At 54.6% G+C, this 24360-nt stretch overlaps 1 protein-coding gene across 1 annotated transcript in view; it reads right to left on the bottom strand.

Moving 5' to 3' along the window:
• Positions 1 to 1639: 1639 nt before the first annotated feature.
• The window catches only part of DNMT3A (DNA methyltransferase 3 alpha), a 187211-nt gene continuing 164490 nt past the window's right edge, over positions 1640 to 24360 (bottom strand). The window contains exons 18-22 of the mRNA XM_034766845.1: positions 24141 to 24289; positions 7378 to 7463; positions 4007 to 4076; positions 3078 to 3196; positions 1640 to 2536 (exon numbers count right to left, since the gene is read on the bottom strand). Coding sequence (XP_034622736.1) covers positions 2395 to 2536; positions 3078 to 3196; positions 4007 to 4076; positions 7378 to 7463; positions 24141 to 24289 — 566 coding nt within the window. The 3' untranslated portion in view covers positions 1640 to 2394. The remainder of the gene's footprint in view (positions 2537 to 3077; positions 3197 to 4006; positions 4077 to 7377; positions 7464 to 24140; positions 24290 to 24360) is intronic.

Raw genomic sequence — 24360 nt, 5'->3', positions numbered from 1 at the left:
ATGGCAGGGTGGGGTAGGCGTTACCGAGGGGACAGGGCAATGCGCAGGGTGGGGTAGGCGTTACTGAGGGGACAGGGCAATGTGCAGGGTGGGGTGGGTGTTACCGAGGGGACAGGGCAATGCGCAGGGTGGGCATTACTGAGGGGACGGGGCAATGCGCAGGGTGGGGTGGGCATTACTGAGGGGGTGGCCAATAGGCAGGGTGGGTTGGACAGCGGCAGACAGCCCTGGGCACGGCTGATAGGGGCTGGCCAAGGGCAGCCCAGGGAAGTTATCGAGATGGCAGCTGATCAGTGCCCTTGTGACAAGACTCGGGCTGGGGCGTGTGCCCGCGGGGCGCGTTGGGAAAGCCCCCTCCCAGCTGCTCTCCCCCTGGCAGACTCAGCAGAGAGGCCAAGACAGACGCCAAGCTTCTCCCGGGCCTGCCGTTCCAGGGCACACTGGCAAATGCCCCTGGAGGGCCAGATCCTCCACTGGTGCCAGCTGGCTGTGGTAGGGCTATGCCCACATGGCCTGGATCGGTTAGCTCTGGCCATGTGCCCACCTGAACGTACCACCCCTTGGGGCTGCCCTAGAGTTCTCTGGGATCTCCCCCTGGCCTGGCTGGTGCCGCTCTGCAGCGGCTGCTTGCGCCCCAGAGTGCCCGTGGTGCCTGCTGGCTTTCCCCCAGCGTGCCGCATGGGCAGGTGCCCGGGGGAAAGCTGCTTCTGCTCTGTCTGCCCAGGCTGGTGCTGGGCCGCCAGCCCCTCTGGAGCTGCTGGGGGGAGTCTCCCGCAGGTGGCCTGCCAGTGTGATTCCTAGTCTAGCCCTGGCCCCAGGCCGGCCCTCCGCCTCCTGCCCCACAGAGCATGCGCTCTCCGCCCAGGCCATGAGGGGCCGCGTGCTGGTGGCTGGTGGGAAGGGACAGCACAGCTGCAGTTCAATCAAGTACTAAAAGAAACAGAATTCACAGCGTCCACAGAAAGAGAGAACCAGCCCCCTGCCGGGCCGGGAGCACCCCACAGGGCAGCCGGAGCTCTGCCCTGCACCCCCGGGCCTGGGTGAGCAATGGGGGGCGTCTGCTCGGCCCTCCTCCCCACCTCGGCATGAACCTACAGTCAAATTCTTCATTCTACAACAAAGAGACAAGAAGAATCAAAGATGGCATCAGCTTCTCAGTATAAAACTGCAGCCTGTGAATTGGGAGGTGACCCAAAGCATCGCTTTGCCCGGTGCTGCACCCCAGCCTAGGGGCCGGGGGAGGGGAGCCCCTCGGAAAAGAACACCCAAAGGCGACGTACACAGAAAAGCACCAGTACGTTTGTGTGTTGTTATTCTCTGGCGAGGGCTTTCTCTCCCCCCGGCCCTGGCGGGCGGGCGGGGGCAGCCCCAGACCCGCTTCTCCCCAGTGCGTGGGAGGGGGGCCTTCCTTTTAGAAAAGAAAAAGGTTATTGCATGACATGGGACGGAGACTGGATCCCGTCCCTCCCCCGCACTGTCCGGGGGGCGGGGGCCCAGTACCTCCCCTGCCCCCGGCACTCAGTCTGCATTGGTTCCCCTCCTGCACAGCTCTGTGGGAAGCCCTGGCACGTAAGGCAACGTGGAAGCTGATGTTTTGACTCACCCCGCTGTTTAAAAGCACCATTATGAAGTCAGGTTGTACAGTAGTAACAGTACCTTTTATATATATATATATCTATCTCTCATATCTATCATATATATATAAACTGTAAACAAGAGGTAACAGCGGCATCTAGGATCTGCTTTCTTCAAGGTTTCCTGTGCGGTAGGCACCCGAAATACTGTAGAAAAGTGTGTGGTGTGGTGCGTGTTCTTGGCTTCCCTGCTAGTTGGTTTTGCTTTGCATCACCAGTGATGGTGCTGGTAGAAGTAAGTAAGGCTCAGTGCTGGACGTTACGGTGCAGGCTGAACACTCCCTGCTTTGTGCTCCTACGCTCACCAGACCAGAGACAGAACTCGAGCTCAGAGCGACACAACCTTGCTTTCGCGTTCCCCTCTCTAGGCTTGGGTTTCTGCTAGCGTTTCCTGGTGGCTTTGCCCTCCTGCTACGACAGCGCTTGCTCACGAGCTCGGGAAAGCCTCTCGCCTCGCTCGCAGCTTCGAGAAGCAGAAACCAAACTAACAGAAAAACCCATCCAGAAAAGAGCGGAAAATTAAAAGGTTACCAAAAAAAAAAACGGTTTTTGTTTTTTTTTAAATAGGCTAAAAGCTGAACATTGAAAATTCAGGAGAGGACACCGAACCCTTTCGCTTGGGGAGACGCGGTGGATTCCCATCGGGTTTAATCCTTTCTCTCTTCTGGGTGCTGATTTTTCTCTTGTTCCACATTTTCACTTCTCTTCTCATGGGTGGTTTTATTTCTGATTCGTTCCACTTCACTAGTTCCTGTGTGTCTTAAACGCAGGCGAAGTATTCCTTCAGGGGAGCAAAGAGATGGCGGATCACCGGCACGCTCCAAGATCTGCCTAGCAGTCTCTGCCGGGCCAGGCGGCTCATGTTGGAGACATCTGTGTAATGAACCGGGAAGCCGAAGACCCTGCATGGAAAGGAGGGGACAGGAAGAGCACAGGTTAGCTGATTTCAGCCACAGGAATCCTCCTCCTTGGAGCCACTTAGCAGCTGGCAGGATCCGGGCTTGACGGTAACCGTCTGGGGTCCACATCGGTCCACTGTAAAGGTGACGGGCTCGGTGAGAAAGCCTAGACAGACAGACGGGCTCGCGTGTGTGTCCAGGGTTGCGCTGCCCGCTGGAGAAGTGGCAGGTGAAGGACATGAAGCTCGACTCATGGAGGGGCAAGCGACGTGGAGTCGGTCGGGCTAAGAGAACTTGGTTTGCTTCATGCCAACAAACGAGCTCCCGCTCTGAGATTCAGCTTCCCCTCGGCCCTTAATGACAGAGCTCCCCTGATGCATTCAGAGCCACCCAAGTCCTCCGCACAACCAACAGACGAGCAGTATGCGTCCCCAGGCCTCCCTTCCCAGGCTACCGGTGCTGACAGGGCCCGTCCGCCCTGGGAGACCAGCCCAGAGACGGTGCAAACCCAGGGAGCTGCCCCACCCCCTCAGGCCAGCAGTACCTCTCCATCTCCGTGCACCATAGGATGTCCTCCTTCTCGTTCATGAAGACGGGGAAATGCTGGTCCTTGCCCTGCTTGATGGAGTTGGAGCGAGTGGTGATAGTTCGCACTTTGCTGAACTGGAAGGGACAAAGCAAAACGCTCTGAGCAAACCAGAGCCACACCCCCGCCCCCACCCGGCTAACATGGCCTAGATGGGGGCCCAGCTGGCAGCCCCCAAGAGCTGCTCCGAGGGAGCCTGTCAGCTCAGAGCAGTCTCAGGTCTCTCACTGGCCCAGCCCTTCATGGATTATCCTGATTTATCCCCATCCTCTGCCGGCTCCGGACTTGCTCTGGGCCGAGGGTGGAGTCTGGCCCCTTGGCAGCAGCTGGGCTAGTCTGTCCCTCCCCTCTCCTGGTCACTAGGTCCTGCCTGCAGCCAGGCATCCACCCAAGCCCCGTGCTACCCTCCCGCGCCCCACTGTGGTGGCTGTGCGGCCATGGCAGCGCAGAACAGGGATCCTGTCTCAAGTGAGCCCACGTCGGGGCACCCAGGGGGTCGGCCCTTCTCCAGCAATGGCATAGCCCCTCCAAGCTCCCTGGGGAGTGAGCTGAACATCGTTCTCGGACGTCCATCCGGGGGCGCTTCCCCGCATTGCCAAGAGCTGCACAAATGTCACAGACCCAGTCTCCTTGTGCGGGGATTCCCAACTGCTCCCAAAGTGTGCCCCACGTCTGGCCCCCTGGGCCTGCTCTGCCCCTCCCCCGCCACTGGCTGGGATCTGCCGTGGCCTGCCCCATTGGCCATGGCCCCACCTCGGCCTAAATCCCAAAGCGACACAGTGCAGTGCAGTGCAGTGCCCCCTCCCACTTCAGCGCCCTGGGTCGGGACACGGCCCCACTCCAGTGCCTCCTGGCCCTGGCTGCCCCACGGGGGCTCAGGCGCTGACCTTTGCTATCCTGCCGTGCTCCAGGCACTCCTGAAGTTCCAGCTTATCATTCACTGTAGATGCCAACGGCCTAGGAGACAAAAGGGTGGGGAGCTTGAGAACGGGCATTAGCCCTGCACTCAGTCCTGCTGCCACTTGCCAGGTGCGCCCGCCGGGGGGCTGGGTTCCCACCCGTGCCCCTTGCCCATGGAGCCTGTACCCCCTTTGGGGGCTGGCCGCGCAACATGACGCCTGTATCCCCTTTGGGGGCTGGCCGTGCAACATGACGCCTGTATCCCCTTTGGGGGCTGGCCACGCACAGGGCGCCTGTATCCCCTTTGGGGGCTGGCCACGCACAGGGCGCCTGTACGCCTCTCCGGGGGCTGGCTGTGCACAGGGTGCCTGTATGCTCCTCCGGGGGCTGGCCGCGCACACGGCGCCTGTACCCTCTCCGGGGAATGGCCGCACACACGGCGCCTATATCCCCTACGGGGGCTGGCCGCGCACATGGCGCCTGTATCCCCTCCCGGGGCTGGTCGCACACACGCCACCTGTATCTCCTCCGGGGGCTGGCTACGCACACGCCGCCTGTATCTCCTCCGGGGGCTGGCTACGCACACGGCGCCTGTACGCCCCTCGGAGGGCTGGGGCTGGCCGCACACACGGCGCCTGTACACCCCTCGGAGGGCTGGGGCTGGCCACGCACACGGCGCCTGTACGCCCCTCGGAGGGCTGGGGCTGGCCACGCACACGGCGCCTGTACGCCCCTCGGGGGGCTGGGGCTGGCCACGCACACGGCGCCTGTACGCCCCTCGGGGGGCTGGCCGCACACACGGCGCCTGTACGCCCCTCGGAGGGCTGGGGCTGGCCGCACACACGGCGCCTGTACGCCCCTCGGGGGGCTGGCCGCACACACGGCGCCTGTACACCCCTCGGGGGGCTGGGGCTGGCCACGCACACGGCGCCTGTACGCCCCTCGGAGGGCTGGGGCTGGCCGCACACACGGCGCCTGTACGCCCCTCGGAGGGCTGGGGCTGGCCGCACACACGGCGCCTGTACGCCCCTCGGGGGGCTGGCCGCACACACGGCGCCTGTACACCCCTCGGGGGGCTGGGGCTGGCCACGCACACGGCGCCTGTACGCCCCTCGGGGGGCTGGGGCTGGCCACGCACACGGCCCCTGTACGCCCCTCGGGGGGCTGGCCGCACACACGGCGCCTGTACACCCCTCGGGGGGCTGGGGCTGGCCACGCACACGGCGCCTGTACGCCCCTCGGGGGGCTGGGGCTGGCCACGCACACGGCGCCTGTACGCCCCTCGGGGGGCTGGCCGCACACACGGCGCCTGTACGCCCCTCGGAGGGCTGGGGCTGGCCGCACACACGGCGCCTGTACACCCCTCGGAGGGCTGGGGCTGGCCACGCACACGGCGCCTGTACGCCCCTCGGGGGGCTGGGGCTGGCCACGCACACGGCGCCTGTACGCCCCTCGGGGGGCTGGGGCTGGCCACGCACACGGCCCCTGTACGCCCCTCGGGGGGCTGGCCGCGCACACGGCCCCTGTACGCCCTTCGGGGGGCTGGGGCTGGCCACGCACACGGCCCCTGTACGCCCCTCGGGGGGCTGGCCGCGCAGCAGGGCAGATGAGGGCCCGCTGGCAGTGCCAACAGCCCAGGGCTGTGCAGGGCTCCCAGGCACACAGTCCCACTGACCACCCGCTCGCCCCATAAATGCCCCCGGGCAGCCTTGTGGGCAGATCCATTTCCCATGGGGAGAGGGGGAGTAGCTCGTGGGCAGATCCATAACCTGGGGGGGGGGCGAGGGGGAGCAGCCATGGGTGGAGCGGGAGCAGCTCATGGGCTGATCCATTACCTATGAGGGAGGGGGAGCAGCTCGTGGGCTCATCCGTTACCCATGATAGGAGGGGGAGCAGCTCGTGGGCTGATCCATTCCCCATGAGGGAGGGGGAGCAGCTTGTGGACCGATCCATTAGCAATGAGGGAGGGAGGTAGAGTAACTCATGGATCAATTCATTAGCCATGGGGGGGGGAGGAGGTACAGCGGTTTGTGGAGCAATGCATAAGCAATAGGGGGAAGAAGCAGAGAAGCTCATGGACTGATGTAAGCAATGGGGAGGAGAAAGCAGCTCCTGGACTGATCCATTAGCAATGGGAGGGAAGCTCAGAAATTAATCTATTAAGAATGGAGCAGCTCCTGGGTCAATCCGTTAGTGGGGTGGGGGGGGGGGGTGGACTGATCCATTTGCAATGGAGGCGGGGAGGAGAAAGCAGCTCGTGGACTAATCCATTAGCAATGGGGAGAGAAAGTGGAGCAGCTTGTGGACCAATCCATTAGCAATGGGGGGAGGAGACAGAGAGCTCACGGACAGATCTATTAGCCATGGACGGCGGGAGGCGGCAGAGCAGCTCGGGATTGGTAATGAACTGAGGAAGCAGAGCGGGTCCTGGACCGATCCATTAGCAAGGAGACGGTGGGGGGTGGGTGGAGGTGGAGAAAGCAGCGCCTGGACCAATCTGGAGAATTTCCAGGTGATTCGGCCTTGCCACTTCCTCCGCCAGAGCCAGGAGAGCCCGTTACAACCTCCCGCTGGGTGGCGTCGCTCATGCCCCTTTGATCACACCGCTGCTGCAGGGATCTGCTCCCTGCTGCTCCCCAGCTGACTCTGGCCAGGCGCGAATGGACCACAAACGCCACCACCCCGCATGTCACAAACGCTCACAACGCGTCTGCCCCCCCGCGCTGGCTGAAGTCTCACCCTCATCTTACACAGGAGGAAACTGAGGCACACAAGGGGAAAGGACTCGACAAGGGTCAAAGAGGGAGCTGACGTCAGAGCCTGGAAGAGAAGCCAGGAGTCCTGGCCCCCTGGCCTGGGCTCTCAGTCTGCCCATGCAATGAGTGAGCGTCAGGTGCTGAGGGCCATGGGAACACATAACGAATATTCCTCGAACTGAAAGGGCTGAGCTGGGCTGGTGGGAGCCACACCGGGATTCCTGGTGGGGAGAGGAGCCTGGGACTCCGTCTCCTTGTGGGGATGTGCTCAGGGTAGAAATCAGGAGCTCTGAGCTCCCATGTGCCTCCAAAGGCTGCTCTGCAGAGTAGAGGGCAAACAGATGGGGGTGAAATCTACAACCTGATTACCCTTGGGGTGCCCTGCTCTGAGCATGCAAGCGTGACCTGGCCCCGTCGTGCCTTCAGTAGCATCGAACAACAGGCAATAGGCTGATTGCTAAGGGGCTGAAGGGCTCCAAAGGCTGGTTCGAAGAGGCACGATTAAAATGGGTTATGCTGGCAATCCCCCGGCCCCTGCTCCGCTATCATGCAAGAAGCAAACGGCCCAAAACTCGGGGTTCTCTCACCATGCTCTCACCAACCTGTTCATACCGGGAAGGTTACCCCAGAAGTACCGGGCCCTGTGCGCTGCAGACACCTCTTTGGCATCAATCATCACTGGGTTGGACTGCAAACAAGGAAAAAAAGCAGTAAAGTAACACAACATGCCCACAGCACAAATGTGCTGCAACACAGCACCATGACAGTGCTGCAACACTACATCACCCCGCCAACATAATTCCACAACAGTGCTATAACACTGCATCCCAGCCCCCCAACACAGCTCTGTAACTGTCCTGTAACACTGCATCCCAGCCCCCCAACACAGCAGTGACTGTCCTGTAACACTGCATCCCAGCCCCCCAACACAGCTCTGTGACTGTCCTGTAACACTGCATCCCAGCCCCCCAACACAGCCTCATAACAGTGCTGTCACACTGTATCCCAATCCACCAACACATCTCCATGACACCACAGCAACACTGCATCCCAGCCGGCAATACAGCTCCATGATACACAGCATCCCAGCTCCCCAACACAGCTCCACGATGTTGCTGTAATACTGCATAGAATCATAGGGCTGGAAGGGACCTCGAGAGGTCATCTAGTCCCGTCCCCTGCACTCAGAGCAGGACTAAGTATTGTCTAGACCATCCCTGACAGGTGTTTGTCCAACCTGCTCTTAAAAATCCCCAAGGATGGAGATTCCACAACCTCCCTAGGCAATTATTCCAGTGTTTAACCACCCTGACAGTTAGGAACTTTTTCCTAATGTCCAACCTAAACCGCTCTTGCTGCAATTTAAGCCCATTGCTTCTTGTCCTGTCCTCAGAGGCTAAGAAAAACAATTTTTCTCCCTCCTCCTTGTAACAAACTTTTATGTACTTGAAAACTGTTATCATGTCCCCTCTCAGTCTTCTCTTCTCCAGACTAAACAAACCCAATTTTTTCAATCTTCCCTCATAGGTCATGTTTTCTAGACCTTTCATCATTTTTGTTGCTCTTCTCTGGAATCTCTCTAATTTGTCCATATCTTTCCTGAAATGTGGCGCCCAGAACTAGACACAATACTCCACTTGAGGCCTAATCAGCGCGGAGTAGAGCGGAAGAATTACTTCTCGTGTCTTGCTTACAACACTTCTGCTAATACATCCCAGAATGGTGTTTGCTTTTTCTGCAACAGTGTTACACTAACAACAAGGAGTCTGGTGGCACCTTAAAGACTAACAGATTTATTTGGGCATAAGCTTTCGTGAGTAAAAACCTCACTTCTTCGGATGCTGTTGACTCATATTTAGCTTGTGATTCACTATGACCCCCAGATCCCTTTCCGCAGTACTCCTTCCTAGGCAGTCATTTCCCATTTTGCATCTGAAGAAGTGAGGTTCTTACCCACGAAAGCTTATGCTCCCAATACTTCTGTTAGTCTTAAAGGTGCCACAGGACCCTCTGTTGCATTTCCCATTTTGTATGTGTGCAACTGATTGTTCCTTCCTGAATGGAGTACTTTGCATTTGTCCTTGTTGAATTTCATCCCACTTACGTCAGACCATTTCTCCAGTTTGTCCAGATCATTTTGAATTATAATCCTATCCTCCAATCACTCGCAACTCCCCCCACCCCCCGCCCCCTGCCCCAGCTTGGTATTGTCAACAAACTTTATAAGTGTACTCTCTATGCCATTATCTAAATCATTGATGAAGATATTGAACAGAACCAGACCCAGAACTGATCCCTGCGGGACCCCACTCGTTATGCCCTTCCAGCATGACTGTGAACCACTGATAACTACTCTCTGGGAACAGTTTTCCAACCAGTTTTGCACCCACCTTAAGTAGCTCCATCTAGGTTGCATTTCCCTAGTTTGTTTATGAGAAGGTCATGCGAGACAGTATCAAAAGCTTTACTAAAGTCAAGATAGACCACATCTACTGCTTCCCCCATATCCACAAGGCTGTCAAAGAAAGCAATCAGGTTGGTTTGATATGATTTGTTTTTGACAAATCCATGCTGACTGTTACTTATCACCTTATTATCTTCTAGATGTTTGCAAATTATTTGCTTCATTATTTGCTCCATTATCTTTCTGGGTACAGAAGTTAAGCTGACTGGTCCGTAATTCCCCGGGTTGTCCTGATTTCCCTTTTTAGAGATGGGCACTAGATTTGCCCTTTTCTAGTCTTCTGGAATATCTCGTATCTTCCAGGACTTCTCAAAAGATAATCGCTAATGGCTCAGATATCTCCTCAAGTCAGCTCCTTGAGTATTCTAGGATGCATTTCATCAGGCCCTGGTGCCCCGAAGACATCTAATTTGTAATTTTTGACTTGTTCTTTCCCTATTTTAGCCTCTTCTGATCCTACCTCATTTTCACTGGCATTCACTATGTTAGATGTCCAATCGCCACCAACTTTCTTGGTGAAAACCGAAACAAAGAAGTCATTAACACCTCTGCCATTTACACATTATCTGTTATTATTTCCCCCCTCATTGAGTAACCGGCCTACCCTGTCCATGGTCTTCCTCTTGCTTCTAATGTATTTGTAGAATGTTTACTTGTTACCCCTTATGTCTCCGGCTAGTTTGATCTACTTTTGTGCCTTGGCCTTTCTAACTTTGTCCCTACATACTTGTGTTATTTGTTTATATTCATTCTTTGTAATTTGACCTAGTTTCCACTTTTTGTAGGACTCTTTCTTGATTTTTAGATCATTGACGATCTCCTGGTTAAGCCAGGGTGGTCTCTTGCCATACTTCCTATCTTTCCTATGCAGTGGGATAGTTTGCTCTTGTGCTCTTAATATCTCTTTGAAAAACGGCCAACTGTCTTCTATTGTTTTTCCCCTTAGCCTTGGTCTACACTACGAGTTTAGATCAAATTTAGCAGTGTTAGACTGATTTAACCCTGCACCCGTCCACACAACAAAGCCATTTTTATTGACTTAAAGGGGTCTTAAAATTGATTTCTGTACTCCTCCCCGACAAGGGGATTAGCGCTGAAATCAACATCACCGGGTCGAATTTGGCGGTAGTGTGGACACAATTCGACAGTATTGGCCTCCAGGAGCTATCCCAGAGTGCTCCATTGTGACTGCTCTGGACAGCACTCTCAACTCAGATGCACTGGCCAGGTAGACAGGAAAAGCCCCGTGAACTTTTGAATTTTATTTCCTGTTTGGCCAGCATGACGAACTGATCAGCACAGGTGACCATGCAGAGCTCATCAGCAGAGGTGACCATGGAGTCCCAGGATCGCAAAAGAGCTCCAGAATGGACCGAACGGAAGGTACTGGATCTGATCGCTGTATGGGGAGATGAATCCGTGCTATCAGAACTCCGCTCCAAAAGACGAAATGCCGGAATATTTGAAAAAATCTCCAAGGACATGAAGGACAGAGGCTATAGCAGGGACCCGCAGCAGTGCCGCGTGAAACTTAAGGAGCTGAGGCAAGCCTACCAAAAAACCAAAGAGGCAAACGGCCGCTCCGGGTCAGACCCCCAGACATGCCGTTTCTATCATGAGCTGCATGCCATTCTAGGGGGTGCCCCTACAACTACCCCAGCCCTGTGCAGGGACTCCTGCAAGGGGGGAGTCTCATGCAACAGGGATGAGGATTTTGGGGATAAGGAGGAGGAGGAGGTTGAAGATAGCGCACAGCAGGCAAGCGGAGAAACCGTTCTCCCCGACAGCCAGGAACTGTTTATCACTCTGGAGACATTACCCTCCCAACCCGGGCTCCCGAACCTTGAAGGCAGAGAAGGCACCTCTGATGAGTGTACCTTTGTAAATATAATACATGGTTTAAAAGCAAGCGTGTTTAATGATTATTTGCCCTGAAGACTTGGGATGTATTTGTGGCCAGTAAAGCTACTGGAATGCAGTCAAGCAACATCTGTTCTTTATCTCTCTGTGTTATGCTCAGGAGAGTGATATCATTCACGGTCACCTGGTTGAAATAAGGGAATTTTATTAAGGGAACATTCAGAGGTGGCTGTTCCTGCTGGGCTGTGTGCCTGTGGCTGAAAAGAAATCATCCCCGCTGTTAGCCACGCGGTGGGGGAAGGGTGAAGTGATCATCCCAGAGAATTGGGTGTGAGGGGGGGTTTAGTTGGGTTTGTGCTGCACGTTAACCCGAAAACCGCAGCCCCTCCTTTTAAATGGCCAACCCATTTTAAATGGTCAACCCAACTCTCCCTTTTTTTCCTCCCACAGCTGCAAATGTTTCAACGCTCCCCCTATCATCTCTGTCCCAGAGGCTAGCGCAGATAAGAAGGTGAAAAAAATGCATTCGCGATGAAATGTTCTCTGAGCTCATGCAGTCCTCCCGCACTGAAAGAGCCCAGCAGAATGTGTGACGGCAGACAATGTCAGAGTCCAGGAAAGCACAAAATGAATGTGAGAACAGGAGGGACGCACGAGAGGATAGATGGCTGGAGCAAGAGGAGCGGTGGCGACAGTGTGATGAGAGGAGGCAGGATGCAATGCTGAGGCTACTGGAGGATCAAACTGATATGCTCCGGCGTATGGTTGAGGTGCAGGAAAAGCAGCAGGAGCAGACCGCTGCTGCAGCCCCTGTGTAACCAACCGCCCTCCTCCCCAAGTTCCATAGTCTCCTCACCCAGACGCCCAACAACGTGCGGGGGTTCCGGCCATCCAACCACTCCACCCCAGAGGACTGCCCAAGCAACAGAAGGCTGGCATTCAATAAGTTTTGAAGTGCAGTGTGGCCTTGTCCTTCCCTGCTCCAGTCATCCACCAGCCCACCTGGTGCTTCCCTAATCCCACACCCCTCCCGGGCTACCTTGGCAGTTATCCCCCTATTTCTGTGACTAATTAATAAAGAATGCATGAATTTGAAACAACAATGACTTTATTGCCTCTGCAAGCAGCGATCGAAGCGGGGAGGGGAGGGTGGTTGGCTTACAGGGAAGTATAGTGAACCAAGGGGGTGGGTTTTCATCAAGAAGAAACAAACAGAACTTTCACACCGTAGCCTGGCCGTCATGAAACTGGTTTTCAAAGCTTCTCTGATGTGCAGTGTGCCCTGCTGTGCTCTTCTAACCGCCCTGGTGTCGGGCTGCGCGTAATCAGCGGCCAGGCGATTTGCCTCAACCTCCCACCCCGCCATAAACGCCTCCCCCTTACTCTCACAGATATTGTGAAGCACACAGCAAGCAGTAATAAAGATGGGAATATTGGTTTCGCTGAGGTCTAATCGAGCCAGTAAACTACACCAGCGCGCTTTTAAACATCCAAATGCACATTCTACCACCATTCTGCACTTGCTCAGCCTATAGTTGAACAGCTCCTGACTACTGTCCAGGGTGCCTGTGTATGGCTTCATGAGCCATGGCATTAAGGGGTAAGCTGGGTCCCCAAGGATAACTATGGGCATTTCAACATCCCCAACAGTTATTTTCTGGTCTGGAAAGTAAGTCCCTTGCTGCAGCAGTTCAGACAGACCGGAGTTCCTGAAGATGCGAGTGTCATGTACCTTTCCTGGCCATCCCACGTTGATGTTGGTGAAACGTCCCTTGTGATCCACCAGTGTTTGCAGCACCATTGAAAAGTACCCCTTTTGGTTTATGTACTGGCTGCCTTGGTGGTCCGGTCCCAAGATAGGGATATGCGTTCTATCGCCCCACCAGAGTTAGGGAATCCCATTGCAGCAAAGCCATCTACTATGACCTGCACATTTCCCAGAGTCACTACCTTTGATAGCAGCAGCTCAGTGATTGCGTTGGCTACTTGCATGACAGCAACCCCCACAGTAGATTTGCCCACTCCAAATTGATTCCCGACTGACCGGTAGCTGTCTGGTGTTGCAAGCTTCCAGAGGGCTATCGCCACTCACTTGTGAACTGAGGGCTGCTCTCATCTTGGTATTCTTGCGCTTCAGGGCAGGGGAAAGCAAATCACAAAGTTCCATGAAAGTGCCCTTACGCATGCGAAAGTTTGGCAGCCACTGGGAATCATCCCAGACCTTCAACACTATGCGGTCCCACCAGTTTGTGCTTGTTTCCCGGGCCCAGAATCGGCGTTCCACGGCATGAACCTGCCCCATTATCATTATGATATCCAAATTGCCAGGGCCCGTGCTTTGAGAGAAGTCTGTGTCCATGTTCTCATCACTCTCGTCACCACGCTGCTCGCCGCCTCGCCTGCTTTTGCAGGCTCCGGTGCTGCATATATTGTAGGATAATGCGCGAGGTGTTTACAGTGCTTATAACTGCCGTGGTGATCTGAGCGGGTTCCATGCTTGCCGTGATATGGTGTCTGCAGGAGAGCAGAGTGGCAGCGGCAGTGTGATGATGGTTTGCAGCCCTTTTGTACCGTCTGCTGCCAGCAGCACCCAGGACACAACAGCGGCGGCTGAGCTGAGCGGGCTGCACACTTGCCGTGGTATGGCGTTTGTGCGGAAAAAAGGCGCGAAACGATTGTCTGCCGTTGCTTTCACGGAGGGAGAGGCGACTGACGACATGTACCCAAAACCACCAGCGACAATGTTTTTGTCCCGTCAGGCACTGGGAGCTCAACCCAGAATTCCAATGGGTGGCAGAGACTGCGGGAACTGTGGGATAGCTACCCACAGTGCAACGCTCCGAAAGTCGACGCTAGCCTCGGTACTGTGGACGCACTCCGCCAACTTAATGCGCTTAGTGGGGACACACACAATCGACTGTATAAAATTGCTTCCTAAAAAAATCGACTTCTATAAATTCAACCTAATTTCATAATGTAGACATACCCTTAGATTTGTTTCCCATGGGATCTTACCTACCGACTCCCTGAGTTTGCTGAAGTCTGCCTTCTTGATATCCATTGTCTTTATAGTGCTGTTCTCCCTCCTACCATTCCTTAGAATCACACTTTCACCCAAGCTGCCTTCCGCTTTCAAATTCTCAACCAGTTCCTCCCTATTTGTCGAAATCAAATCTAGAACAGCCTCTCCCCTGGTAGCTGTCTCCACCTTCTGAAATCAAAAATGGTCTCCAATACATTCCAAGAACTTGTTGGATAATCTGTGCCCTGCGGTGTTATCTTCCCAACTGATGTCTGGGGAGTTGAAGTCTCCCATCACCACCAAGTCCTGCATGCCAGCCCCCACACAGCTCCATGACAGCACTGCAACACTGCATCCCAGCCCCTTATAGAGATCCATGACTGTGCTGTAACACTGCATCACAGTCCACAACACAGCTACATGACAGTGCTGTAACACTGCAGACCAGCCACCAATACAGCTCCATGACACCACTGCAACACTGCATCATAGCCGCCAACCCAGCTCCATAAAAGTGTTGCAACACTGCATCCCAGCCACCTGCACAAATCCATGACAACACTGCAACACTCCATAACAGCACGCCAAACACTCCACTGCAGTGCTGTAACCCTGCATCCCAGCCCCTTAACACAGCTCCACGACAGTGCTGTAACACTGCATCACAACCCTCAGCACAGCTCCATGACAGTGCTCCGACATACATGAACGGAGAACCTTTACTGAGGTGGATACTGGACAAAACACTAAAGGGGAAGAAAGACCAGGATCTGAACACATACTATGGTTCAGGATGAAGTTGAAAAACACCATAAATACTAAACAAACCAGACTGTCTAAACAGGAGGCATGGTATGATAAACATATTTGGAAACGCCACCCTGTCATGAATTTGCTGGTACTGTTAAGTTTCATAATACACAGTCTGTTGGTTATGACAAAGAATCTGGTGCGGATGGTAAGTCCTTTAAAAACGTGTAACATGCAGGATTTGTGTGTGTGTGTGGGGGGGGAATGTAAACACGGTAGGAGTGGTAACAAGGAAGTCCTATAAGAATACTGTTTCTCAGCTAGCCTGTAAACAGGCTTAGGGCTTGGCACAGCAGAGAAAGCATAACAAACTTTGACTGCTGTGTGGAAGGGGAAACTGAGGCACATCGCCTCATGATATTGGTGGCTGAATGCCAAGACACCTACACTCTAAAAGATATTGATATTTGCATTATGGTAACAATGCTACACACAAGAATGTTTTCAGGCAACCTGGAAAAAGAAACACAGAACCTTGCAAAAATGCCTGTGGATAACACTGCAATGTTTGGTAACACTTGGGAGTTGTATAACCAAAACCTAAAGAGGGCATTCGGCACCTGCCTTCGCTTTGTCCTCTGGCAGTAATCTAACGGGAAAGCTGTGACACTGCACCCCATATTCTTCATAGAGATGTTATTAGGATATGATTATGGCATAACTACAATGTATTTTATGCAAGACAGGTCATGTGAAATATCACTGGAAAGGTTCGGATTTACTGAATGCACTTCTCCTATTTGTAGGCGTGTATCAGTTCTGTATCTGAAGTTAGGGATATTGTCTCTGCATCCATTACAAATGTGTTTACCCCTGGGGAACGCTCACTAGGCAGAATGCACTCAGTCTAGATGGCTGGCTGGGAAGGGCCCATTCAGGTTAAAGGGCCATTAGGAGAAAACAATAATAGGTCTTAGGAAAAGCTTATCTCCCACCGGGTACTGTAAACAGCCTCTGGCTCATGGCTGCTAGGACTCCACAGGGTCATGTGACCAGGTCATCTGGTACTAGACCCCATCTTGGAATACCAGTATTTTTCCACTGACTGGCGTGGGAACGAAGCTTGAAGACAAAGGGTTCCCGCGCGTGATATGCAAAAGCTACATAAGGCAGGGGAGTGATAGCATTGCGGTTCTTCACTGACCCCACCCCCCCAAAGAAGACTCCTGAGAACACCTAAGGAACAAGGACTGAACTGGGAGACGTGCTGGACCCAGGCTGAAGGAATTTTTAGCCTGTGAAAGGAACATGTGGCGGTTTTAAGCTATAAGCAAGTGCAGCTGGCCCCTTAAGAATCTCCGCAGCCTGCTTGAATCATCATTTGCTACTCATAGCCAATCTCTTCAGTAAATTAAGCTTAGATTGTGTTTTTGTTTATTTGCTAGGTAACCTGCTTTGATCTTTTGCTATCCCTTATAACCACTTAAAATCTATCTTTTGTAGTTAATAAACTTGCTTTTGCTTTATCACAAAGCAGTGTGTGGGAGTCATAACTTGGGGCAAAAAGCTGTTGTATATTCGCTCTCCACATTGAGGGAGGGGGTGAATTTCAGGAGCTTACGCTGTACAGTTCCCTGTGCAGCACAAGACAGTGTCATTTTGGGTTTACACTCCAGAGGGGTTTGTGCACTTGAGCAGCAGGGTAGTTCCTTAGCTGAGCCTCCCCATGCAGAGCTGATCACAGCGTCTGGGTGTGTCCCTACCTGGGCAAGGGCTTGGCAGGCTGCTTACAGCCGGACAGTATAGAGGGAGCCCAGGCTGGTGGGTCGGGGGTTCAGTGGTACCCCAGTTCCAGGTGGCACCCCGGGGGGAACCCATCACAACTGCGTCCCAGACTGCGTCCCAGCTCCACAACAGTGCTGCAATACGGCATCCCAGCCCCTTAACACCCCCGCATGACAGTGGTGCAACACTGCATGAGCCCGCCAACACAGCCCCACAACAGTGCTGCAAACCTGCACCCTAGTTCCCAACACAGCTCTAGCACTGCATCCCAGCCCACAACATACCTCCATGATAGTGCTGTAACACCGCATCACTAACCCCAACACAGCTGCATGACACTGCTGCACCACGCATAACAGCTCCCAACACACTGCTATGATAGTGCTGCAATACTACATCACAGCCCTCAGCAGAGCTCCATGACAGTGCCGTGACACCGCACCCCAGCCACAAACATGGCTCCATGACAGTGCTATGACACCGCACCCCAGCCACAAACACGGCTCCATGACAGTGCCGTGACACCGCACCCCAACCACGGCTCCATGACAGTGCCGTGACACCGCACCCCAGCCACAAACACGGCTCCATGACAGTTCTGCCACACTGCATCACAGCCACAAACACGGCTCCATGACAGTTCTGCCACACGGCATCACAGACACAAACACGGCTCCATGACAGTGCCGTGACACCACACCCCAGCCACAAACACGGCTCCATGACAGTGCCATGACACCGCATTACAGCCACAAACACGGCTCCATGACAGTGCCGTGAAACTGCACCCCAGCCACAAACACGGCTCCATGACAGTGCCGTGAAACTGCACCCCAGCCACAAACACGGCTCCATGACAGTTCTGCCACACTGCATCACAGATCCCAACACAGCTCCACAACAATGCTGTAACACTGCATCCCAGCCCCGAACACAAGGAGTGCTCTAACACTGCACCTTAGCCCCACATCACAGCTCTAGGACAGTGCTGCAACACTGATCACAGACCCCAACAAGGCTACACAAGACTGCTGCAATATTGCATTACAGACCCGAACAGAGCGCTATGCCAATGCTGCCACACTGCATCCCAGCCCCGTGATAACGCTGTAAAAACCAGTTCCTAACCTTTCTGTAATGGTTGTTCTTTGAGATGTGTTGCTCAGGTCCATTCCAATATAGTTGTGCGCATTGCATGCACCATCGCTGGAAGTTTTTCCCCAGTGGTATCTGTTGGGTTGACTCTGGTGCCCCCGAAGTGGCACTTTCATGGCACACAGGGAGCTGGCTGGGATGATTTAGTTGGGATTGGTCCTGCTTTGAGCAGGGGGTTGGACTAGATACCTCCTGAGGTCCCATCCAATCCTGATATTCTATGACCTGCCAACCCGCATCCTCCTCAGTTGCTTCTTGCCGGAACTTTGACAGGGGGCAGGCGGGTGGGTCTTGGAATGGACGTGAGCAACACATCTCGATGAACAGCTGTTTCGAGAGGTAGGTAACCATTCCTTCTTCAAGTGCTTGCTCGTGTCCATTCCAGTCTAGGTGATTCCCAAGCCATCAGTCAAGTGGTGGGTGGGACTGGCGTTTTGCTAAGACTGATTGGACTCTGCTGTACCAAAACTGCATCATTTCTGGCCTGCTAAGTGATGGTATAGTAGTGCATGGTGAGCGTGTGGACAGAAGACCAGGTCATTGCCCAGCAGATATCCAGGATCGGGACTGGAGCCACGAATGCCGCTGAAGAGGCTTGCGATCTCGTGGAGTGCGCTGTCAAGGGATTGGGATCGGTGCTAGGACTGCCATCGGCAGGGAGTGGAGCGAGATGCTGGGTGGTGTCTCACCATCACTGTCAGCTTGCCCAAGATGGGCACTTGCCTCCCCAGGACGGGTTCTGCGGTACCGGGGCTGTCCCTGATGGGCCTTGGCTCAGGGAAGGCGTTAGAAGGGACAGAAGGCTTCTTGATGCTTCATATGCCTCTGGTGTAGGTGGCATGGCCAGGGCTGAGTCCCCTCCATGGCTCACCCTAGGTGGGGCATCCATACACACCAGACTCGACGGGCCTCTTTCCGGGACTGGAGTGGCCCGGCATGGGTCTCTCTCTCTCTGTGGCTCTCCTCAGGGGGATCGTCCCCAATCTGACTGTTTTCTTTTTTCGGCACCAGTGATGGGGATCAGTGCCGACTGGCCAGGGTTGACTTCTTGGTGGCTGGAGCAGTTTGTTGGTGTCGGGGATCCTGGACCCCGCTGAGACTCTCTAAATGAGGCCGGGGCACTCCTGACGGAGGAGGGGCTCGATGCCGGGTCGGGCTCCGAAGAAGGGCGAAGTGCCACTTCCATTAGGAGAAATTTGAGTCCAGTCTCTCTTTCATTCTTAGTCCTGGACTTTAAAGTTCTTACAGGTCCGGCACTTATCCGGAGCGTGGCCCCTCCTAGGCAGTTCAGGCAGCTGCCGGGCTGTGGGAAGCCCTGGGGCCCCAGTGGTAAGTCCCACAGGGTGGGAGCTTACAAGTACCCAAATCTAATGAACTATTTGCTAACCGTGACTAACTGAACGCTTGACACTCTGTCTACAATCTATTTCCAGGAAAGCACTAAGGAGTATCGCTTGCAGAGCACAAGAACAAAACCATTCCAGGGACTGTCATGGACGAGGAGAGGGAACTGAGGAGGCGGTGGGTCGACAGGCCCCTATATACCGTGCCAGGAAGGCGCCACTCCAGGGGGCACCAGAGTCGACCTGACTGATATCACTAGGGGAAAAACTTCTGGCAACGGTGCACATGACACACACACAACTATATTGGAATGGACATGAGCAAACACTCAAAGAAGAACGCTGCATCCTAGCCCCCAACACAGCTCCAGGACGGTGCTGCAACACTGCATAAAAGATCCCAACACAGCTCTACAACTGTGCTACCACACTGCACCACAACCCCAACAAAGATACATGATTGCTGCAATACTTCATCACATATCCAAACAGAGCTCCATGACAGTGCTGTAACATTGCATCCCAGCCCCCGAAAACCGCTTCAAGAGAATGATGTAACACTGCAAACAAAGGAAACGCAGTGGATCTAATTTACCTCGATTTCAGTAAGGCATTTGATACGGTTCCACATGGGGAATTATTAGCTAAATTGGAAAAGATGGGGATCAATATGAAAACTGAAAGGTGGATAAGGAACTGGTTAAAGGGGAGACTACAACAGGTCATACTGAAAGGTGAACTGTCAGGCTGGAGGGAGGTTACTAGTGGAGTTCCTCAGGGATCGGTTTTGGGACCAGCCTTATTTAATCTTTTTATTACTGACCTTGGCACAAAAAGTGGAAATGTGCTAATAAAGTTTGCGGATGACACAAAGCTGAGAGATATTGCCAATACAGAGAGGGACCAGGATATCCTACAGGAAGATCTGGATGACCTTGTAAACTGGAGTAATAGGATGAAATTTAATAGTGAAAAGTGCAAGGTCATGCATTTAGGGATTAATAACAAGAATTTTGGTTATAAATTGGGGACACATCAGTTGGAAGTAACAGAGGAGGAGAAGGACCTCGGAGTATTGGTTGATCACAGGACGACTATGAGCCACCAATGTGATATGGCCGTTAAAAAAGCTAATGCGGTCTTGGGATGCATCAGGCGAGGTATTTCCAGTAGAGATAAGAAGGTGTTAGTACCATTATACAAGGAACTGGTGAGACCTCATCTGGAATATCGTGTGCAGTTCTGGTCTCTCATGTTTAAGAAGGATGAATTCAAACTGGAACAGGTACAGAGAAGGGCTACTACGATGATCTGAGGAATGGAAAACCTGTCTTATGAAAGGAGACTCCAAGAGCTCGGCTTGTTTAGCTTAACCAAAAGAAGGCTGAGGGGGGGATATGATTGCTCTCTACAAATATATCAGAGGGATAAATACCAGGGAGGGAGAGGAATTATTTAAGCTCAGTACCAATGTGGACACAGGAACAAATGGATATAAACTGGCCATCAGGAAGTTTAGACTTGAAATTAGATGAAGGTTTCTAACCATCAGAGGAGTGAAGTTCTGGAACAGCCTCCCAAGGGGAGCAGTGGGGGCAAAAGACATATCTGGCTTCAAGACTAAGCTTGATAAGTTTATGGAGGGGATGGTATGATGGGATAGCCTTATTTTGGCAATTAATTGGTCTTTGACTATTAGCCGTAAATATGCCAAATGGCTTGTGATGGGATGTTAGATGGGGTGGGATCTGAGTTACTACAGAGAATTCTTTCCTGGGTGTCTGGCTGGTGAGTCTTGCCCACATGCTCAGGGTTTAACTGATTGCCATATTTGGGGTCGGGAAGGAATTTTCCTCCAGGGCAGATTGGCAGAGGCCCTGGAGGTTTTTTGCCTTCCTCTGCAGCGTGGGGCACGGGTCACTTGCTGGAGGATTCTCTGCACCTTGAGGTCTTTAAACCATGATTTGAGGACTTCAATAACTCAGACATAGGTCAGGGGTTTGTTACAGGAGTGGGTGGGTGAGATTCTGTGGCCTGCGTTGTGCAGGTCAGACTAGATGACCATAATGGTCCCTTCTGACCTTAAAGTCTATGAGTCTATGAGTTCCATGACACTGAAATAACACTGCATCACAGCCCCAAACACAGCTCTACAACAGTACTGCAACACTGCATCCCAGCGGAACACAGCTCCATGACAGGCATGCGTCTGACGAAGTGGGCATTCACCCACGAAAGCTTATGCTCCAATACATCTGTTAGTCTTAAAGGTGCCACAGGCCTCTCTGTTGCTTTTTTACAGATCCAGACTAACACGGCTACCCCTCTGATACTTAGCTCCATGACAGTGCTGTAACACTGCATCGCAACCCCCAACACAGCCCCAACACAGTTCCATGACAGTGCTGTAACACTGCATCGCAACCCCCAACACAGCCCCAACACAGTTCCATGACAGTGCTGGAACACTGCATCGCAACCCCCAACACAACCCCTAACACAGTTCCATGACAGTGCTGGAACACTGCATCGCAACCCCCAACACAGCCCCTAACACAGTTCTATGACAGTGCTGGAACACTGCATCGCAACCCCCAACACAGCCCCTAACACAGTTCCATGCCAGTGCTGGAACACTGCATCGCAACCCCCAACACAGCCCCTAACACATTTCCATGACAGTGCTGGAACATGCCTCTGCGCTGCACTGGAAGACCCTAACTATGCTTTACTGCAGGGGTGCAACAGCTCTGCCACACGGTTGTGCTGCAAGGACACAAACCGCTCTTTAAACATGCCAGGGTCTAAACCCTGCCTGTCTGAGGAGCAACTATCCCCAGAGAGCTTTGCTGGGAGGGGGAGTGTGTGCACCAGGAGCGCCCCGTTCTCAGGGCTGACAGCAGGCAGGGATCAGGCAGGCGCTGGCTATGCCGTCAGACAGCAGCACTCACAGAGGCAGGGCGAGCACGCCTCCATGGGCTCCAGACACTGTATTCGGTTCTGCGCACCACATTACCAGCCGCACCTGACCACCTGGAGAGAGCTCAGGGAACTGGCGCAGGGCTGAGCGTAAGGGCTAAACCTGTCCGCCTTGGCTGGGGGGCAGAAGGGACCCGCTGACTAAAGGCAGGGCAGGGCGTTAAGCCGAGGGGGAAGGGTGGAACTGGGGTCATGGGACGAAACGGAGAAAGGAGCAAACCTGCCTGAGTCTGTGTGTGGGGGGGGNAGGGCAGGGCGTTAAGCCGAGGGGGAAGGGTGGAACTGGGGTCATGGGACGAAACGGAGAAAGGAGCAAGCCTGCCTGAGTCTGTGTGTGTGTGTGGGGGGGGAGCATCTCCCCCGAGCTCGGCCCGCAGCAGCTGGCTGGGAGCAGGGCGCTGGGACCCCAGTGCCCTCTGGTGGTTAGACCGGGTCCTTGCACACACTGTGCTCGGCAGCCCAGGAAGGCGGGCTGCTCTGGGGCAGGGCAAGGAACTGGAGAGAGGGTCTGCACTGACTGCCCACGGCTGGGGCTCAGACGCCCCTCACCCCCAGCCCTCCGGTGCACGCAGTGCCAGGAACCCCAGCCCCACTGCTCGGGGTCAGCCCAACGCTCGCAGCACGGAAAGCTGGTTCAGGTTCCCGTCCTGCAGCTGCCCTCGCCCCCTTCTCCTCTAAACCAAACCCCGGGGAGAGCTGACCCAGCCAGTGCCAGAGACACCTAGGGGTGCTCTGCCAGCTGGCTCCATGTACCCACCCCCCGAGTCAGCCCAGACCAGGCCCCGCCAGTCCCTGCCCCGAAGGGCAGACAGAGCCCAGTGATGGTCTGGGGGTGCCGTGCAGGGGGGTTAGCTGGATGCGAAGGGAAGGGGACAGGTATGGATGGAGTGAAGCGGAGGCAAGGAGGCGGGTTGGAGGGCAGAGAAGCCCAGAAAGCTCTCCGAATGGCCAGAGGGCCGCAGGTCCCTGCTTTGGTGGCTTCTCTTCCCTCCGGCATCCTCTGGCTCCTAGAGTGGGAGGGGGGTGGCTCCCCTGCAGTTCTGGGGCCAGAGGTGGCCCTGACCGGGCCCCCTTTCTATCCAGCCAACCCCCACAAAGGGCACAGGTGGGGATCCTCTCCACCAGCAGCCCACGCAGGGTTGCCCCCTCCCTCCTTACCCCACCAGGGACTCCTGAAAGTTTTGACAACCACTACAAAGTGCAGGCAAGCCCAGGTGTTCACAGGTCCCCCAGCCAGACGGGACCATTGGGAGCAGCTCCTCTGGCACCGCGGTACAGCACTTCCCCAACACAATCACTTACGGAACTACAGCCGGTAGTTCAGAAAAACATCCCGATTGAGTGACAATCGCCACTGCTGGAGAATCCCGCACGGAAATTGTTCCAGTGCTTAGTTATCCGCACTGGCAAAAACGTAACCGTACTGCCAGTCTGGATCTGTCTGGCTTCAGTTGCCAGCCCCTGGCTTGTGTTAGCCCTTCCCCTGCCAGCCTGAGGGGCCCGTTCCCACGTAGGTACTTACAGCCTGGGACCCAGGCACCCCTGAACCTGCTCTGGTGACCCAGACTCAAGGAGTTCAATGTCTCCAGGAGGCAGGTTTTCTAACCCGTTCATCAGTCTCGTGGCTCTTCTCGGACCCCTCGCCAATGTAGCCACAGCCTCCGGGATCTGTGGGCACCAGAACTGCACGTGGGATTCAAGCAGAGGTCGCACCAGAGCCAAACAGAGGTGACGTATTCTCCTGACTCCTCATCTACCCACTCCTGCCCATTGTGGCTCTTGCCACCCCTCTCGGTGACGGTGTCACGTCTCACGGGCCCCACCCAGCTAGCCACTCCAGGGCACACGTGCACATGGCTGGCGTTCAGTCACACACGGGCGCTGAGGACTCGTCGGACAGGTACCAGCCTATGGAAGCCCCCCCAGACCCAAAGCCAGACCCTGCTGGGAGCTCAGGACTCGCTGGCGACTAGGGGAGGGCCAGCAGGTTTCCGCGGTAGTGCTCACCTCTAAGAAGCGTGAAATGTCCCGCTTGTCGCTCACCCCCATGGCCACCACGTTCTCGAAGAGCCAGAAGAAGGGCCGGTCGTCGCCCTCCTTGGGCCGGGCTTCGTGGAGAAGGCGGTAGAACTCGAAGAAGAGCCGTCCAGTGCCCTCTGGGCAGCAGGAAGAGAGAAGAGACACGGGTGAGCTGCTGACAGCCCGCCTCGGCCTAGACTGGACTGCA

The sequence above is a fragment of the Trachemys scripta genome, chromosome 3 (assembly GCF_013100865.1).
Source record: "Trachemys scripta elegans isolate TJP31775 chromosome 3, CAS_Tse_1.0, whole genome shotgun sequence".
NCBI lineage: Eukaryota > Metazoa > Chordata > Testudines > Emydidae > Trachemys > Trachemys scripta.
This window is presented reverse-complemented; position numbering and strand designations above follow the sequence as displayed.